This window comes from Coccinella septempunctata, chromosome 7 (assembly GCF_907165205.1).
Source record: "Coccinella septempunctata chromosome 7, icCocSept1.1, whole genome shotgun sequence".
NCBI classification, from domain to species: domain Eukaryota; kingdom Metazoa; phylum Arthropoda; class Insecta; order Coleoptera; family Coccinellidae; genus Coccinella; species Coccinella septempunctata.
In genome coordinates this window covers 21021995-21038366 of record NC_058195.1, presented here as the reverse complement: position 1 = coordinate 21038366, position 16372 = coordinate 21021995, and the positions used below count along the sequence as shown (strand labels likewise).

Below are 16372 nucleotides of genomic sequence, written 5' to 3'. Positions count from 1 at the left end.
GCTTGATTGCTATTGTGCTCTTATTTTTGATGAAGTATCTCTTAGTATTGGATTATCTTATGAGTGTTACAAGCAGAGAATTTCGGGTGTTGTAGATCTGGGCCCGCTAGGCAGAACATCAGAACTAGCCAATCATGCTCTGGTTTTCATGATCCGGGGTATCAAAAGCAATTTCAAATTTCCAGTTGCTTATTTCTTCACAAAAGATATCATAAAATCATCTGATCTGAAATATTTGATTCTTCATGTTATAAAAGAACTTAGCAAGGTGGGAATCAAAATTTGTGCCACTGTTTGCGACCAGGGCACCACTAACAGAACTGCCATCAGTTCTTTGGTCAAGGAGAACACAGATGATAGGCCTTCTCCCTATCATTTTGTGGTTGATGGAAGACCTTTTTTTACCATCTTTGATGTTCCCCACTTGTTGAAGAATACAAGAAACGCGTTAATTAAATGTAGGATAAAATTTGCAAATGGAAAGTTTGCAAGTATGGATGACATCAAGCAAGCTTTCCATCTTGATAAAGTTAAACGCACATATAAGGTATTTTGTAAATTAAATGAGAATCATTTCAATTTCAATGACACTTACATAAAAATGAAAGTGAGTGTAGCTCCACGACAACTTAGCCACACAATGGCAGCAGCCATTGAAACTTTTCATGCAAGTGGTGAAATGGATTCTTCTACGTTAGGAACAGCAGAATTTTGTCATATTATTGATAATTTATTTGACTCTCTAAATAGTTCTCAATTCCATAATTTCGAAGGAAAAAAATATCGGTCTGCATTATCTGAAAAATCACCTTATTTTGAATTTTGGTCTGATATGTTGCCTCACATTAAAAATTGGAAACTTTTAGAAAATGGGAATATTAGAAATAATTTTAAATTTTTTGAGGGATGGCAAACTACCATAAAGTCAGTTATGGCTCTGTGGAAGTATTTGCATGCAGAAGGGCTGCAATTTTTAAATTTAAGAAATCTTAATCAAGACCCTTTGGAAAATTTTTTTGGATAAATAAGGCAGCACGGTTTTTTTAACACCAACCCTACTTCAGTACAGTTTGTTGCAGCTCTCAAAACTATCGTTGTTAATAATTTCTGTTCACCTTTTTCAAAATCTTATAATTGTGAAAACGATTTTTGTCAAGCTTTAGGTAATTTTGGGGATTTTATTCAAAAGTTTGCTATTGACAATTACGAAATTGAAGGTGATGATATCACTTGGTTTCCTGATATCACTGATGATGCAGATGATATCACCGAGTTGAATTATGCCACTCCTCACGTAGCTGGATACATTTTAAAGAAATTGGATATAAAAAATTGTGATAATTGTAAAACAAATTTGGTTTCAAAAGAATTGTCTAATGAACATTTATATGTGTCGTTTAAAGAATATGATGAAAAAACTAGATTAAACTATGCACATGAAAAGTTGATCAAATTAGTTGATATTTTACATAAGAAATTATATTCATTTTTGGATCATTATCGTCATTTAAGTCGACTAGAAGATAAGTTCACCGAATCATTCACTAGCGAAAGTGAAGAATTCAAATTTTGTAATACTCATGATGTCACTAAAGAAATAGTAAAAACTTGTTTCAAATTAACCATTTTTAAATATATCCGAGAAAAGAATCAGCACAATAAATTCATTAGTACTGGCCATTATAAAAACAAAAAATTTTTTCAGGTAGTCACATTCCTTCAAAAAAAGCTCGTTTATCCTGATGTTCGAAATTTAAAGTATTAATAATTTGATCAACTTTTTTTGTGTATAGTCCAATAGTGTTTTTTTTCCATAAGAATTCTGATACTGCTTTTTTTTTCAAGATCTCTTGGTGACAATGACTGGACAATGCCTGATTGGAGATTGCTGTGATACGGATGTGATAATTTATGAAGAACATATTATTTATAAGAATATATTTTTTATTTATTGTTTATTAATAACTATTTTTAGAATGTTTTTTTTATGGTATGGTATTTTATTTCTTGTTATCATTTATAAATCAACATTAGGATTTAGAAGAAAACCTGTACCTGATTTTTATTTTGTTAAATTTTAATTTTTTTACTGTAGATTTTCAGTTTTTTGAAGTAAATATTTTTGTTTCCATTTATATTAAATATTTTTTCTACAAACTAATATAGTTCTATTTAGCACACATTTTCTTTTATTCATTCCATATGGGAATGACAATAAATTGCGAAAAGCAAATTTTCATAGTTGTCAATAAATTTTTAAAAGCTATTTTATATTTTTTTTCAACCCCTAATTCCAGTATTGAGGTTTATTCATCATCAATGTTGATTTCTTGCAATAATTATATGCAAGTATATGGTGGCGAATTCTCCGAATCATACCTTCGATGTCGTCAAACTTCAATCTAAAGGTTACCACACATCGTTCAGAGTTGGTGCTCCAGAATCCTTGAGGGACACTTTGTATGATCCCGATTACTGGCCGTCTGGGATTCTGGTGAAGAGATACTTTTTTCCGAGAAAGTGTTCAGATCCAATAACCACCTGAGTGGTTCATTGCCAGTTTTGTATGACGACACCACAAAATGTGGTGAGGTAATTGTATCGAATGAAACTCACCCATCTGAGGGTACCTAGTTATTTTAAGAATAAAAACCAATTATCGGGAATTTGGACTTTTATTGTGAATGTTAAATTACCTTAAATCTTCGCCGACGTTTCGGACACAAACTTGTTCCTTTATCAAGGCTAAAATGTAACAAAGTATAAAATTGCAGAGTTCACCCGGAAGAGCACGAAACAGGTACCCACCTCGAATTTTCATTAATTTAACATGTAAGCTTTTGGAAGAATGATCATTAATTTTAAAACTTTGCAACTCATTTGGTGAGATTTTTCTCTATCTTTCGGAAGTACGTGAACATATGAACGGACAACAAAGTTTTAGGTTGGAGCATAGAATAATGTTTTTTGTTTTTTCTTTTCTCAAGGTTTGTGATCCAGGTGGGCATCCGAATCCTGCCCTCCCAAGCGCCATTCGCATCATCATCATCATTCATCATTGCTGTATCCCGTTACCGGGAATAAATCTACAAAAAGAAGAAGGACAGAAAAAAAAAAAAAAAAAAAGACTTGTAACTTCTTAGTGCTAGTTGCGACTGTGTGCCCTCCTGTGACTAAAGAGACCCAACCGTGACCTGCAGATCCTTCCACACTCAGGGCATGGATAGTCTCCAACCAGATCTGGCCGCCGCTGTATCCTTCTCGATTCTCCATTATAACTGTGGACCAAAGACCTCCACTGTGACCTGTCTAACGCAAGTTGTTCCCAGTTATGATTAGCATTAACTGATTTTAGGGATTGATGTAGTGTATCCTTAAACCGCTTATACTGTCCTCCTGGTTTCCGGGCTCCCTCAGTGAGTTCGCCGTATAGAGCTATTTTGGGGAGTCTTGTGTCTTGCATCCTCAGAATGTGGCCGCTCCATCTGAGTCGGGCCCTCGTTACTTGAGTCTCAATTGTTGTACAACTCGCGCGCTGCAAGACTTCTGCATTCGAAACTTTGTGGAACCATCTGATGTGCATTATCTGTCTTAGATGACGTTGCTGCGTCTGTTCAAGCTGTTTAATATGTCGCCTGTAGGGAGTCCAGCTTTCGCTTCCGTAAAGAAGCGTTGGGAGGACCACTGCTCTGTAAACAGCTGTCTTGGTCTTCAGATTGAGGTCGTGATTTTGGAACACTCTGTCCTTCAGCTTCCAGAATGCCCGTGATGCCGAATTGATACGGTTGTGTATTTCCGTGTCAAGGTTAGCCCTAGTATTTATGAAGCTTCCCAAGTATTTGAACTGCTCGACCTGTTCTAGAGTTTCATTGTCCAGGCTGATATCTGTTTGAAGGCTTTCTGGCGGACTTACCAGGATTTTGGTCTTGTCAATATTGAGTCTAAGGCCTAAAGCTTCGTATATATGTTTATAGGTGTCCATCATTATCTGTAGATCCTCTGAGCTGCTAGCGATGAGTGAACAGTCGTCTGCATATTGAAGTTCCGTGATAAACTTGGTACGGGTTTTTGCTCTGAGGCGCTTCAGGTTAAACAGGCCTCCATCAAATCTGAATCTTATCCCAACACCTCTTACGGGCATGCTCATGTCAGCAATTATCGATACAGCTATGGCGAAAATATTGAACAGTAAAGGCGCTAATACGCAGCCTTGTTTTATTCCAGAGTTGGTTGAGAAATGGTCGGTTGTAGAGCCATTATGCTGTATTCTAGCGGTGTTGTTGGTATGAAGGCTTTTACACACTGCTAGGAATTTTTCGGGTACTCCTAGACGTGCCATGATTTTCCAGAGAGCTCTCCGATTCACCGAGTCGAATGCCTTGCTTAAATCGATGAAGGCTGTATAAATCCTTGATTGTTGTTCACGGGCCTTTTCTTGTAGCTGTCGCAGTGTAAAAATTAGGTCCACCGTACCTCGATTTGGTCGAAAGCCGCACTGGGATTCAGGTAAAAGCCTCTCTAAGAGTGGAACCAGACGATTAGCCATAATCTTCGAGAGAATTTTACCGGCCACATTAAGCAACGATATGCCCCTGTAATTGTTGCAATTCGACGTATCGCCTTTGTTCTTATAGAGGTTGATAACTAAAGCGTCTCTGAAGTCTTGTGGCACATCTCCCTGTTCCCAGATCTTGCGGAATAGTATTAGGAGACTATTGACAATGTCCTCATCCAAGGCTTTGAATATCTCCGCCGGAATGCCGTCTAGACCAGATGACTTATCATTTTTCATATTTTTAATCGCGCTTATGATTTCCGACATTGAAATTTCGTCATCAAGCGATGTCATCGGACTATACGCGGGAAGCAGGTCTAAAATGGATAAATCCGAGTCGTTATTTTGATTCAAGACCTGTGAGTAATGCTCCTTCCATCTTTCGAGAATTTTTCTATCATCAGTTAGAATAGCTCCATGAGCATCTCTTATAGGAAAGCTTGCTTTTCTGCTTGGACCGTAAACAGTTTTAATAGCTTCGAAAAAACGCCTGTAGTCATGGTTATCGGCGTAAGGTTGTATTTCCCTAGCTTTTTCTTTCCACCAGCTGTCCTTGATTTTTCTTATTTCTTGACAGACCTCGCGTTTTATGTTTATGAAACCTATTTGGGCTGCAACATCGCCAGGCTTGTTGATTGCGGTTTTCATCGCTTTGTGTTTTGCGTCCAAAAGGGGTGCGATATGAGTTTCGCTGTCGGCAAACCAGTCTGGGGATTTTCGGGAGCGTTCTGTGCCCAGTATTTCTTTCGCTGTATTTGTAAGGGATGACTTGAAACGGAGCCAATGAGTCTCAATGTCGTCGTTATAATCCGATGGTGTTAGGCTATCTTTGACGGCAGCTGTGAATCTGTCCTTTGTAGAAGGGTTTTGTAGTTTGGATATTTGAAGGCGCTCTCTTAGATACTTCGGCTTGCGTTGGTATTTTGGGCGCATTGAGATTTTCATTCTCGAGATTACCAGCCTATGATCAGTCCAGCACTCCAGATCTGCTCTGGGTTTAGTGACCAACACCTCTTTCAGATCTTTCCTTCTCACGATCACATAGTCGAGGGTATGCCAATGCCCTGAGCGCGGGTGGCGCCAGGTCCCCCTTGAATTGGGTCTCGTAATAAAATAGGTGTTCGTTATACACAGATTGTGTTCTGCACAAAGAGCCAGCAGACGTTCTCCATTCGAATTGATGCTGTCTGTGCCGTGTTTCCCTATTATTCCCGGCCATAGTTCTGAGTCTTGACTTCTGCCCACTCTAGCGTTGAAGTCTCCAAGGAGAATAATTCGTTCCCGTTTTGGGATTTTACTTAATGTAGCAACGAGTGTTTCGTAAAAAGTCTCCTTTAAGTTGTCAGAGGAGTTCAAAGTGGGTGCGTATACTGCAATGATGTTCACAAACGTGTTATTCGCTGCAGGAAAACGTAGGGTCATTAAACGTTCTGAGATACCAACTGGATTTTCGGTAAGTTTGGCGGCCAGGTCGTTTCTAATGGCAAAGCCTACGCCATGTTGTCTGATTTCGCCTTCCGGCAAGCCTTTCCAGAAAAAAGTATACGCTTGTTCTACCAAGCTACCTTCGTCCGAAAAGCGTGTTTCGCTTAAAGCAACTATTGCAATGGATGTTCGTTGCAGTTCCTTATCGATTAGGGCAGTACGCCTCTCTGGTCGGTCGGCCTTGGGGTTGTCTAGCAAGGTTCTGACGTTCCATGCTGCAAAAGCTATGTGCTTTTCATTGGTGTTTGTTCGATGATTCACTCGCTCAGGCACCCTCCCCCGGAGATCCGAATGGGAGGGTATTTTACCTCCGGATACGAATTTTGTCCTGTTCGACTGATCCATCTTTTTGTAGGAGCTGCGTTAGAAGGTGTTCAAAAGCTGCACTGGTAACGCTGTCAGTGCAACTTTGGTTGCGGCTACGACTAGATTATCTTGTGGCACAGGTATCCTGAGACGACAAGGTCTGAGACGTAACTTGAGCAACGCAGAGAGCCATTTCCTGCTCAAGCCATTCGCATCAACATGATTAAAACAGTGTGATGTAGAAATCAAAAAGGTTTTGACAAACAATCCACAAATCAATATAACACACATAAACAATCAATTGGGCAACAATACAAATACAATGATGTTACATAAATCTTCAAATATAATTTCGACAGATCACAGTTATTCGAGCATTACAAAGTTTTCTGAATATTAACAACATTAAAAATATATCACAGCACTACTACCTTCCAAAGATTAAAGAATACTATTCTTAAACAATTTCATTTTTGATGAGAAATATAGTCAAAAACCATCCACCAACCATTACTCTAAGTTCTACCATTATTATTCATTAAACTATCATAAATTTTGCTGAGGTGTTGAGTATCCTCTCTGAAGTTAACTGTGTTGTGCGTTCTGATGTGAATCATTTCACTAATTAACCTTCTGTTGTAATGTTGTTCTACGTCCAATATTGTAACCCCGCCAAAGTCAAATCTGTGTCCTTCTGTGTGAGTGTGTGCCGTCAGTGCCGTCTTTTGTGTATTGTCAAATTTCCTTGAGTCAATAGTATGTTGTCTGATTCGTTCTTGTAGAAGTTGTCTTGTCTGTCCTATGTAGCATTTTTGGCAATTAGAGCATTCAATCTTATAGACCAGTTCTGATTGTTTCAAAAGAGGTGTTTTGTCCTTTAATTTGGTGTAAAACAATCTTTTATTATCCATTTTGTTATAGAAAGCTGCAGTACAATTGTGTTCTTTAAAAATTTTATTAATTTTATATGACAAAATTGGGTAGAATACTAACTTGGAAAATTTTTTCAATGTGGTCTGTGATGATGATGTTTGTTGGTGTGGTCTGTCTGTATTGTCCTGAGTGTCAGCATTTGTTGTCACATTTGGTCTTCTTGTTTGTCGATAGTTATTGATACATGTTTTTACATAATGTATCGGATAGTTATTACTTGTCAGTATTTTTGTGACCTTTTGGAGATTTTCAAAATGATATTCTTCATTACTCAACACCACTGCTCTGTTTATTAAATTCATTGCAATGTTTTTCTTTTGTGAGGCACTGTGGTTGGAAAAGAAGTTAATACATCTATTTGAATTTATGGGTTTTATGTACCAGTTAGTTTTGAGTTCATTTTTATCTCTATATTATTACTATGTCCAAGAAGGTAATTCTAAAATTTGATTCTCTTTCTAAGGTAAATACAATGTTTTTGTGAAATGAGTTGAATACGTCGAGAGTTTCTTCGGTTTTGCTTTTGGGAACCAAGATTAAGGTATCGTCAACATATAATCTTAACAGTGGAATTGCAAAATCCAATCTTGCGACCGCAAAATCAAACAAAGCATGCATTATCAAATTTGCGAAAGTGGTACTTTCTGGAGAACCCATTGCTGTACCTTCAATTTGTTGGTAATGAGCATTGTTGAAAGAAAAACAACCACCGTCAAAGCATAAGTCGACCAAGGTCAAAAAATCACTCCTACTTAAATTAGTGAAGTTTTTTATGTAATGCCACTGTGATGCTATGGTTATGCTAACAAGTTGTTTCGGTATATTTGTAAACAATGATACTACATCCAACGAAATCAACTCATAATCTTCTGGTACTTCCACCAATTTAAGTTCTTCCACTAATGTATAAGAGTTCTTCACATTAAATCTTGATGTTGACAATACATTGCTCAATATACCATGTAGAAATTTTCCAATTTTATAGCTAGGAGACTTAATGCTACTTACTACCGGTCTTAAGTTAATATTTTGTTTGTGTGTTTTTCTTAAGAAATAAATTTTTGGTGACACACTATTGTGAGTAATTAATGATTTGTATTCTATTTCAGATATACTGGAGTTTGATTTTAAATGTTTCAAGAAATTGTTAATTTTATCTTGTGTTTTTTTTTTTTTTTAGTAGGATCTGATTTTAGTTTTTTATATGTTGACTCATTATTTAACATTTTTTCAGCTTCAGTTATGTAATCTTCTCTCAACATTAGTACGGTGGTGTTACCCTTATCAGAGTTGCTTATAATGATGTTCGGATGGTCTCTCACAAATTTGGATGTAGTCCTATAATATTTCTTCAGTGGATCATTTATTGGTTTCTTCTGTCTTATGAAGTTGTTGATAACTCCCACACATCTGTTTCTTATTGAATTTCTTTCTTCTTCATTATTGGTGACCGTTTGTGCGAAGTCTTCAATATCCTTGATCAACTCCAGCCTCGGCAATCGCTGTGGTACGATTCCATGCTTTGGACCAAGTCCCAAGACAATCTTCGCTTCTTCAGGGATACTAACATCAGTATAGTTCTTTATGCGTTGGTCCGCATTAGTAACTTTGAAAGGCTGTGTTTGGTCTTCCACTAGTTTTTCAAATTTTTTTATGTTAGCCCTCTTGATCTTCTTAAATGTGTTCAAGAAATATTTTTCGCTCATATTTTCAATGGTGTCTATAATTTTGGGGCAGACTTTTTCTCTTTTAAGTTGTTCATTGATGTTTTTTATTTTCTCTATAACTGCTCGTTTTTTCCAAACTGATATTTTAATCTCTATATTTAGTATGGACTTTCGAAATTTTCTCATGCATCTGTCAACCAAATGAGCATAGGGGTGTTCTTCCAATTGTAAGGTGTTAATTTCCCTTATGTTATTAATTATGTGATTAGGGAAAACTTCCAATGTTCTACATCTCAGTAGAAAAATTAGCCTGTTTTTCAGTGATGCCAACTTCTTATTTAAGTTGATCATGCTTTTGCAACGGAAACATACTTCATTACCATAGATCTCTTTAATTTGTTCAAATAATCCCCCAGGGGTTAAATCTGTATCAGGATTTTCGTCCATGTTATCAATAATAAAAACCAATTATCGGGAATTTGGACTTTTATTGTGAATGTTAAATTACCTTAAATCTTCGCCGACGTTTCGGACACAAACTTGTTCCTTTATCAAGGCTAAAATGTAACAAAGTATAAAATTGCAGAGTTCACCCGGAAGAGCACGAAACAGGTACCCACCTCGAATTTTCATTAATTTAACATGTAAGCTTTTGGAAGAATGATCATTAATTTTAAAACTTTGCAACTCATTTGGTGAGATTTTTCTCTATCTTTCGGAAGTACGTGAACATATGAACGGACAACAAAGTTTTAGGTTGGAGCATAGAATAATGTTTTTTGTTTTTTCTTTTCTCAAGGTTTGTGATCCAGGTGGGCATCCGAATCCTGCCCTCCCAAGCGCCATTCGCATCAACATGATTAAAACAGTGTGATGTAGAAATCAAAAAGGTTTTGACAAACAATCCACAAATCAATATAACACACATAAACAATCAATTGGGCAACAATACAAATACAATGATGTTACATAAATCTTCAAATATAATTTCGACAGATCACAGTTATTCGAGCATTACAAAGTTTTCTGAATATTAACAACATTAAAAATATATCACAGCACTACTACCTTCCAAAGATTAAAGAATACTATTCTTAAACAATTTCATTTTTGATGAGAAATATAGTCAAAAACCATCCACCAACCATTACTCTAAGTTCTACCATTATTATTCATTAAACTATCATAAATTTTGCTGAGGTGTTGAGTATCCTCTCTGAAGTTAACTGTGTTGTGCGTTCTGATGTGAATCATTTCACTAATTAACCTTCTGTTGTAATGTTGTTCTACGTCCAATATTGTAACCCCGCCAAAGTCAAATCTGTGTCCTTCTGTGTGAGTGTGTGCCGTCAGTGCCGTCTTTTGTGTATTGTCAAATTTCCTTGAGTCAATAGTATGTTGTCTGATTCGTTCTTGTAGAAGTTGTCTTGTCTGTCCTATGTAGCATTTTTGGCAATTAGAGCATTCAATCTTATAGACCAGTTCTGATTGTTTCAAAAGAGGTGTTTTGTCCTTTAATTTGGTGTAAAACAATCTTTTATTATCCATTTTGTTATAGAAAGCTGCAGTACAATTGTGTTCTTTAAAAATTTTATTAATTTTATATGACAAAATTGGGTAGAATACTAACTTGGAAAATTTTTTCAATGTGGTCTGTGATGATGATGTTTGTTGGTGTGGTCTGTCTGTATTGTCCTGAGTGTCAGCATTTGTTGTCACATTTGGTCTTCTTGTTTGTCGATAGTTATTGATACATGTTTTTACATAATGTATCGGATAGTTATTACTTGTCAGTATTTTTGTGACCTTTTGGAGATTTTCAAAATGATATTCTTCATTACTCAACACCACTGCTCTGTTTATTAAATTCATTGCAATGTTTTTCTTTTGTGAGGCACTGTGGTTGGAAAAGAAGTTAATACATCTATTTGAATTTATGGGTTTTATGTAATAGTTAGTTTTGAGTTCATTTTTATCTCTGATTATTACTATGTCCAAGAAGGTAATTCTAAAATTTGATTCTCTTTCTAAGGTAAATACAATGTTTTTGTGAAATGAGTTGAATACGTCGAGAGTTTCTTCGGTTTTGCTTTTGGGAACCAAGATTAAGGTATCGTCAACATATAATCTTAACAGTGGAATTGCAAAATCCAATCTTGCGACCGCAAAATCAAACAAAGCATGCATTATCAAATTTGCGAAAGTGGTACTTTCTGGAGAACCCATTGCTGTACCTTCAATTTGTTGGTAATGAGCATTGTTGAAAGAAAAACAACCACCGTCAAAGCATAAGTCGACCAAGGTCAAAAAATCACTCCTACTTAAATTAGTGAAGTTTTTTATGTAATGCCACTGTGATGCTATGGTTATGCTAACAAGTTGTTTCGGTATATTTGTAAACAATGATACTACATCCAACGAAATCAACTCATAATCTTCTGGTACTTCCACCAATTTAAGTTCTTCCACTAATGTATAAGAGTTCTTCACATTAAATCTTGATGTTGACAATACATTGCTCAATATACCATGTAGAAATTTTCCAATTTTATAGCTAGGAGACTTAATGCTACTTACTACCGGTCTTAAGTTAATATTTTGTTTGTGTGTTTTTCTTAAGAAATAAATTTTTGGTGACACACTATTGTGAGTAATTAATGATTTGTATTCTATTTCAGATATACTGGAGTTTGATTTTAAATGTTTCAAGAAATTGTTAATTTTATCTTGTGTTTTTTTTTTTTTTTAGTAGGATCTGATTTTAGTTTTTTATATGTTGACTCATTATTTAACATTTTTTCAGCTTCAGTTATGTAATCTTCTCTCAACATTAGTACGGTGGTGTTACCCTTATCAGAGTTGCTTATAATGATGTTCGGATGGTCTCTCACAAATTTGGATGTAGTCCTATAATATTTCTTCAGTGGATCATTTATTGGTTTCTTCTGTCTTATGAAGTTGTTGATAACTCCCACACATCTGTTTCTTATTGAATTTCTTTCTTCTTCATTATTGGTGACCGTTTGTGCGAAGTCTTCAATATCCTTGATCAACTCCAGCCTCGGCAATCGCTGTGGTACGATTCCATGCTTTGGACCAAGTCCCAAGACAATCTTCGCTTCTTCAGGGATACTAACATCAGTATAGTTCTTTATGCGTTGGTCCGCATTAGTAACTTTGAAAGGCTGTGTTTGGTCTTCCACTAGTTTTTCAAATTTTTTTATGTTAGCCCTCTTGATCTTCTTAAATGTGTTCAAGAAATATTTTTCGCTCATATTTTCAATGGTGTCTATAATTTTGGGGCAGACTTTTTCTCTTTTAAGTTGTTCATTGATGTTTTTTATTTTCTCTATAACTGCTCGTTTTTTCCAAACTGATATTTTAATCTCTATATTTAGTATGGACTTTCGAAATTTTCTCATGCATCTGTCAACCAAATGAGCATAGGGGTGTTCTTCCAATTGTAAGGTGTTAATTTCCCTTATGTTATTAATTATGTGATTAGGGAAAACTTCCAATGTTCTACATCTCAGTAGAAAAATTAGCCTGTTTTTCAGTGATGCCAACTTCTTATTTAAGTTGATCATGCTTTTGCAACGGAAACATACTTCATTACCATAGATCTCTTTAATTTGTTCAAATAATCCCCCAGGGGTTAAATCTGTATCAGGATTTTCGTCCATGTTATCAATAATAAAAACCAATTATCGGGAATTTGGACTTTTATTGTGAATGTTAAATTACCTTAAATCTTCGCCGACGTTTCGGACACAAACTTGTTCCTTTATCAAGGCTAAAATGTAACAAAGTATAAAATTGCAGAGTTCACCCGGAAGAGCACGAAACAGGTACCCACCTCGAATTTTCATTAATTTAACATGTAAGCTTTTGGAAGAATGATCATTAATTTTAAAACTTTGCAACTCATTTGGTGAGATTTTTCTCTATCTTTCGGAAGTACGTGAACATATGAACGGACAACAAAGTTTTAGGTTGGAGCATAGAATAATGTTTTTTGTTTTTTCTTTTCTCAAGGTTTGTGATCCAGGTGGGCATCCGAATCCTGCCCTCCCAAGCGCCATTCGCATCAACATGATTAAAACAGTGTGATGTAGAAATCAAAAAGGTTTTGACAAACAATCCACAAATCAATATAACACACATAAACAATCAATTGGGCAACAATACAAATACAATGATGTTACATAAATCTTCAAATATAATTTCGACAGATCACAGTTATTCGAGCATTACAAAGTTTTCTGAATATTAACAACATTAAAAATATATCACAGCACTACTACCTTCCAAAGATTAAAGAATACTATTCTTAAACAATTTCATTTTTGATGAGAAATATAGTCAAAAACCATCCACCAACCATTACTCTAAGTTCTACCATTATTATTCATTAAACTATCATAAATTTTGCTGAGGTGTTGAGTATCCTCTCTGAAGTTAACTGTGTTGTGCGTTCTGATGTGAATCATTTCACTAATTAACCTTCTGTTGTAATGTTGTTCTACGTCCAATATTGTAACCCCGCCAAAGTCAAATCTGTGTCCTTCTGTGTGAGTGTGTGCCGTCAGTGCCGTCTTTTGTGTATTGTCAAATTTCCTTGAGTCAATAGTATGTTGTCTGATTCGTTCTTGTAGAAGTTGTCTTGTCTGTCCTATGTAGCATTTTTGGCAATTAGAGCATTCAATCTTATAGACCAGTTCTGATTGTTTCAAAAGAGGTGTTTTGTCCTTTAATTTGGTGTAAAACAATCTTTTATTATCCATTTTGTTATAGAAAGCTGCAGTACAATTGTGTTCTTTAAAAATTTTATTAATTTTATATGACAAAATTGGGTAGAATACTAACTTGGAAAATTTTTTCAATGTGGTCTGTGATGATGATGTTTGTTGGTGTGGTCTGTCTGTATTGTCCTGAGTGTCAGCATTTGTTGTCACATTTGGTCTTCTTGTTTGTCGATAGTTATTGATACATGTTTTTACATAATGTATCGGATAGTTATTACTTGTCAGTATTTTTGTGACCTTTTGGAGATTTTCAAAATGATATTCTTCATTACTCAACACCACTGCTCTGTTTATTAAATTCATTGCAATGTTTTTCTTTTGTGAGGCACTGTGGTTGGAAAAGAAGTTAATACATCTATTTGAATTTATGGGTTTTATGTACCAGTTAGTTTTGAGTTCATTTTTATCTCTGATTATTACTATGTCCAAGAAGGTAATTCTAAAATTTGATTCTCTTTCTAAGGTAAATACAATGTTTTTGTGAAATGAGTTGAATACGTCGAGAGTTTCTTCGGTTTTGCTTTTGGGAACCAAGATTAAGGTATCGTCAACATATAATCTTAACAGTGGAATTGCAAAATCCAATCTTGCGACCGCAAAATCAAACAAAGCATGCATTATCAAATTTGCGAAAGTGGTACTTTCTGGAGAACCCATTGCTGTACCTTCAATTTGTTGGTAATGAGCATTGTTGAAAGAAAAACAACCACCGTCAAAGCATAAGTCGACCAAGGTCAAAAAATCACTCCTACTTAAATTAGTGAAGTTTTTTATGTAATGCCACTGTGATGCTATGGTTATGCTAACAAGTTGTTTCGGTATATTTGTAAACAATGATACTACATCCAACGAAATCAACTCATAATCTTCTGGTACTTCCACCAATTTAAGTTCTTCCACTAATGTATAAGAGTTCTTCACATTAAATCTTGATGTTGACAATACATTGCTCAATATACCATGTAGAGATTTTCCAATTTTATAGCTAGGAGACTTAATGCTACTTACTACCGGTCTTAAGTTAATATTTTGTTTGTGTGTTTTTCTTAAGAAATAAATTTTTGGTGACACACTATTGTGAGTAATTAATGATTTGTATTCTATTTCAGATATACTGGAGTTTGATTTTAAATGTTTCAAGAAATTGTTAATTTTATCTTGTGTTTTTTTTTTTTTTTAGTAGGATCTGATTTTAGTTTTTTATATGTTGACTCATTATTTAACATTTTTTCAGCTTCAGTTATGTAATCTTCTCTCAACATTAGTACGGTGGTGTTACCCTTATCAGAGTTGCTTATAATGATGTTCGGATGGTCTCTCACAAATTTGGATGTAGTCCTATAATATTTCTTCAGTGGATCATTTATTGGTTTCTTCTGTCTAATGAAGTTGTTGATAACTCCCACACATCTGTTTCTTATTGAATTTCTTTCTTCTTCATTATTGGTGACCGTTTGTGCGAAGTCTTCAATATCCTTGATCAACTCCAGCCTCGGCAATCGCTGTGGTACGATTCCATGCTTTGGACCAAGTCCCAAGACAATCTTCGCTTCTTCAGGGATACTAACATCAGTATAGTTCTTTATGCGTTGGTCCGCATTAGTAACTTTGAAAGGCTGTGTTTTGTCTTCCACTAGTTTTTCAAATTTTTTTATGTTAGCCCTCTTGATCTTCTTAAATGTGTTCAAGAAATATTTTTCGCTCATATTTTCAATGGTGTCTATAATTTTGGGGCAGACTTTTTCTCTTTTAAGTTGTTCATTGATGTTTTTTATTTTCTCTATAACTGCTCGTTTTTTCCAAACTGATATTTTAATCTCTATATTCAGTATGGACTTTCGAAATTTTCTCATGCATCTGTCAACCAAATGAGCATAGGGGTGTTCTTCCAATTGTAAGGTGTTAATTTCTCTTATGTTATTAATTATGTGATTAGGGAAAACTTCCAATGTTCTACATCTCAGTAGAAAAATTAGCCTGTTTTTCAGTGATGCCAACTTCTTATTTAAGTTGATCATGCTTTTGCAACGGAAACATACTTCATTACCATAGATCTCTTTAATTTGTTCAAATAATCCCCCAGGGGTTAAATCTGTATCAGGATTTTCGTCCATGTTATCAATAATAAAAACCAATTATCGGGAATTTGGACTTTTATTGTGAATGTTAAATTACCTTAAATCTTCGCCGACGTTTCGGACACAAACTTGTTCCTTTATCAAGGCTAAAATGTAACAAAGTATAAAATTGCAGAGTTCACCCGGAAGAGCACGAAACAGGTACCCACCTCGAATTTTCATTAATTTAACATGTAAGCTTTTGGAAGAATGATCATTAATTTTAAAACTTTGCAACTCATTTGGTGAGATTTTTCTCTATCTTTCGGAAGTACGTGAACATATGAACGGACAACAAAGTTTTAGGTTGGAGCATAGAATAATGTTTTTTGTTTTTTCTTTTCTCAAGGTTTGTGATCCAGGTGGGCATCCGAATCCTGCCCTCCCAAGCGCCATTCGCATCAACATGATTAAAACAGTGTGATGTAGAAATCAAAAAGGTTTTGACAAACAATCCACAAATCAATATAACACACATAAACAATCAATTGGGCAACAATACAA

General features: G+C 35.2%; 2 protein-coding genes across 2 annotated transcripts; both read right to left on the bottom strand.

Annotated features, from left to right (window-relative positions):
• Positions 1–8415: 8415 nt before the first annotated feature.
• On the bottom strand, positions 8416–10354 carry LOC123317625. The gene is made up of 2 exons (XM_044904230.1): positions 9567–10354; positions 8416–9503 (listed from the first exon to the last, which is right to left on the bottom strand). The coding sequence occupies exon 2, from the start codon at positions 9391–9393 to the stop codon at positions 8416–8418; it is 978 nt and encodes a 325-aa protein (XP_044760165.1). The 5' UTR covers positions 9394–9503; positions 9567–10354.
• A 1297-nt stretch (positions 10355–11651) lies between these two features.
• Positions 11652–13590, bottom strand: LOC123317624. The gene is made up of 2 exons (XM_044904229.1): positions 12803–13590; positions 11652–12739 (listed from the first exon to the last, which is right to left on the bottom strand). The coding sequence occupies exon 2, from the start codon at positions 12627–12629 to the stop codon at positions 11652–11654; it is 978 nt and encodes a 325-aa protein (XP_044760164.1). The 5' UTR covers positions 12630–12739; positions 12803–13590.
• Positions 13591–16372: the final 2782 nt, after the last annotated feature.

Bases quoted from the DNA above. Each gene is read 5' to 3' on its own strand.
- LOC123317625 (XM_044904230.1), bottom strand. From the start codon at position 9,393: ATGGACGAAAATCCTGATACAGATTTAACCCCTGGGGGATTATTTGAA.
- LOC123317624 (XM_044904229.1), bottom strand. From the start codon at position 12,629: ATGGACGAAAATCCTGATACAGATTTAACCCCTGGGGGATTATTTGAA.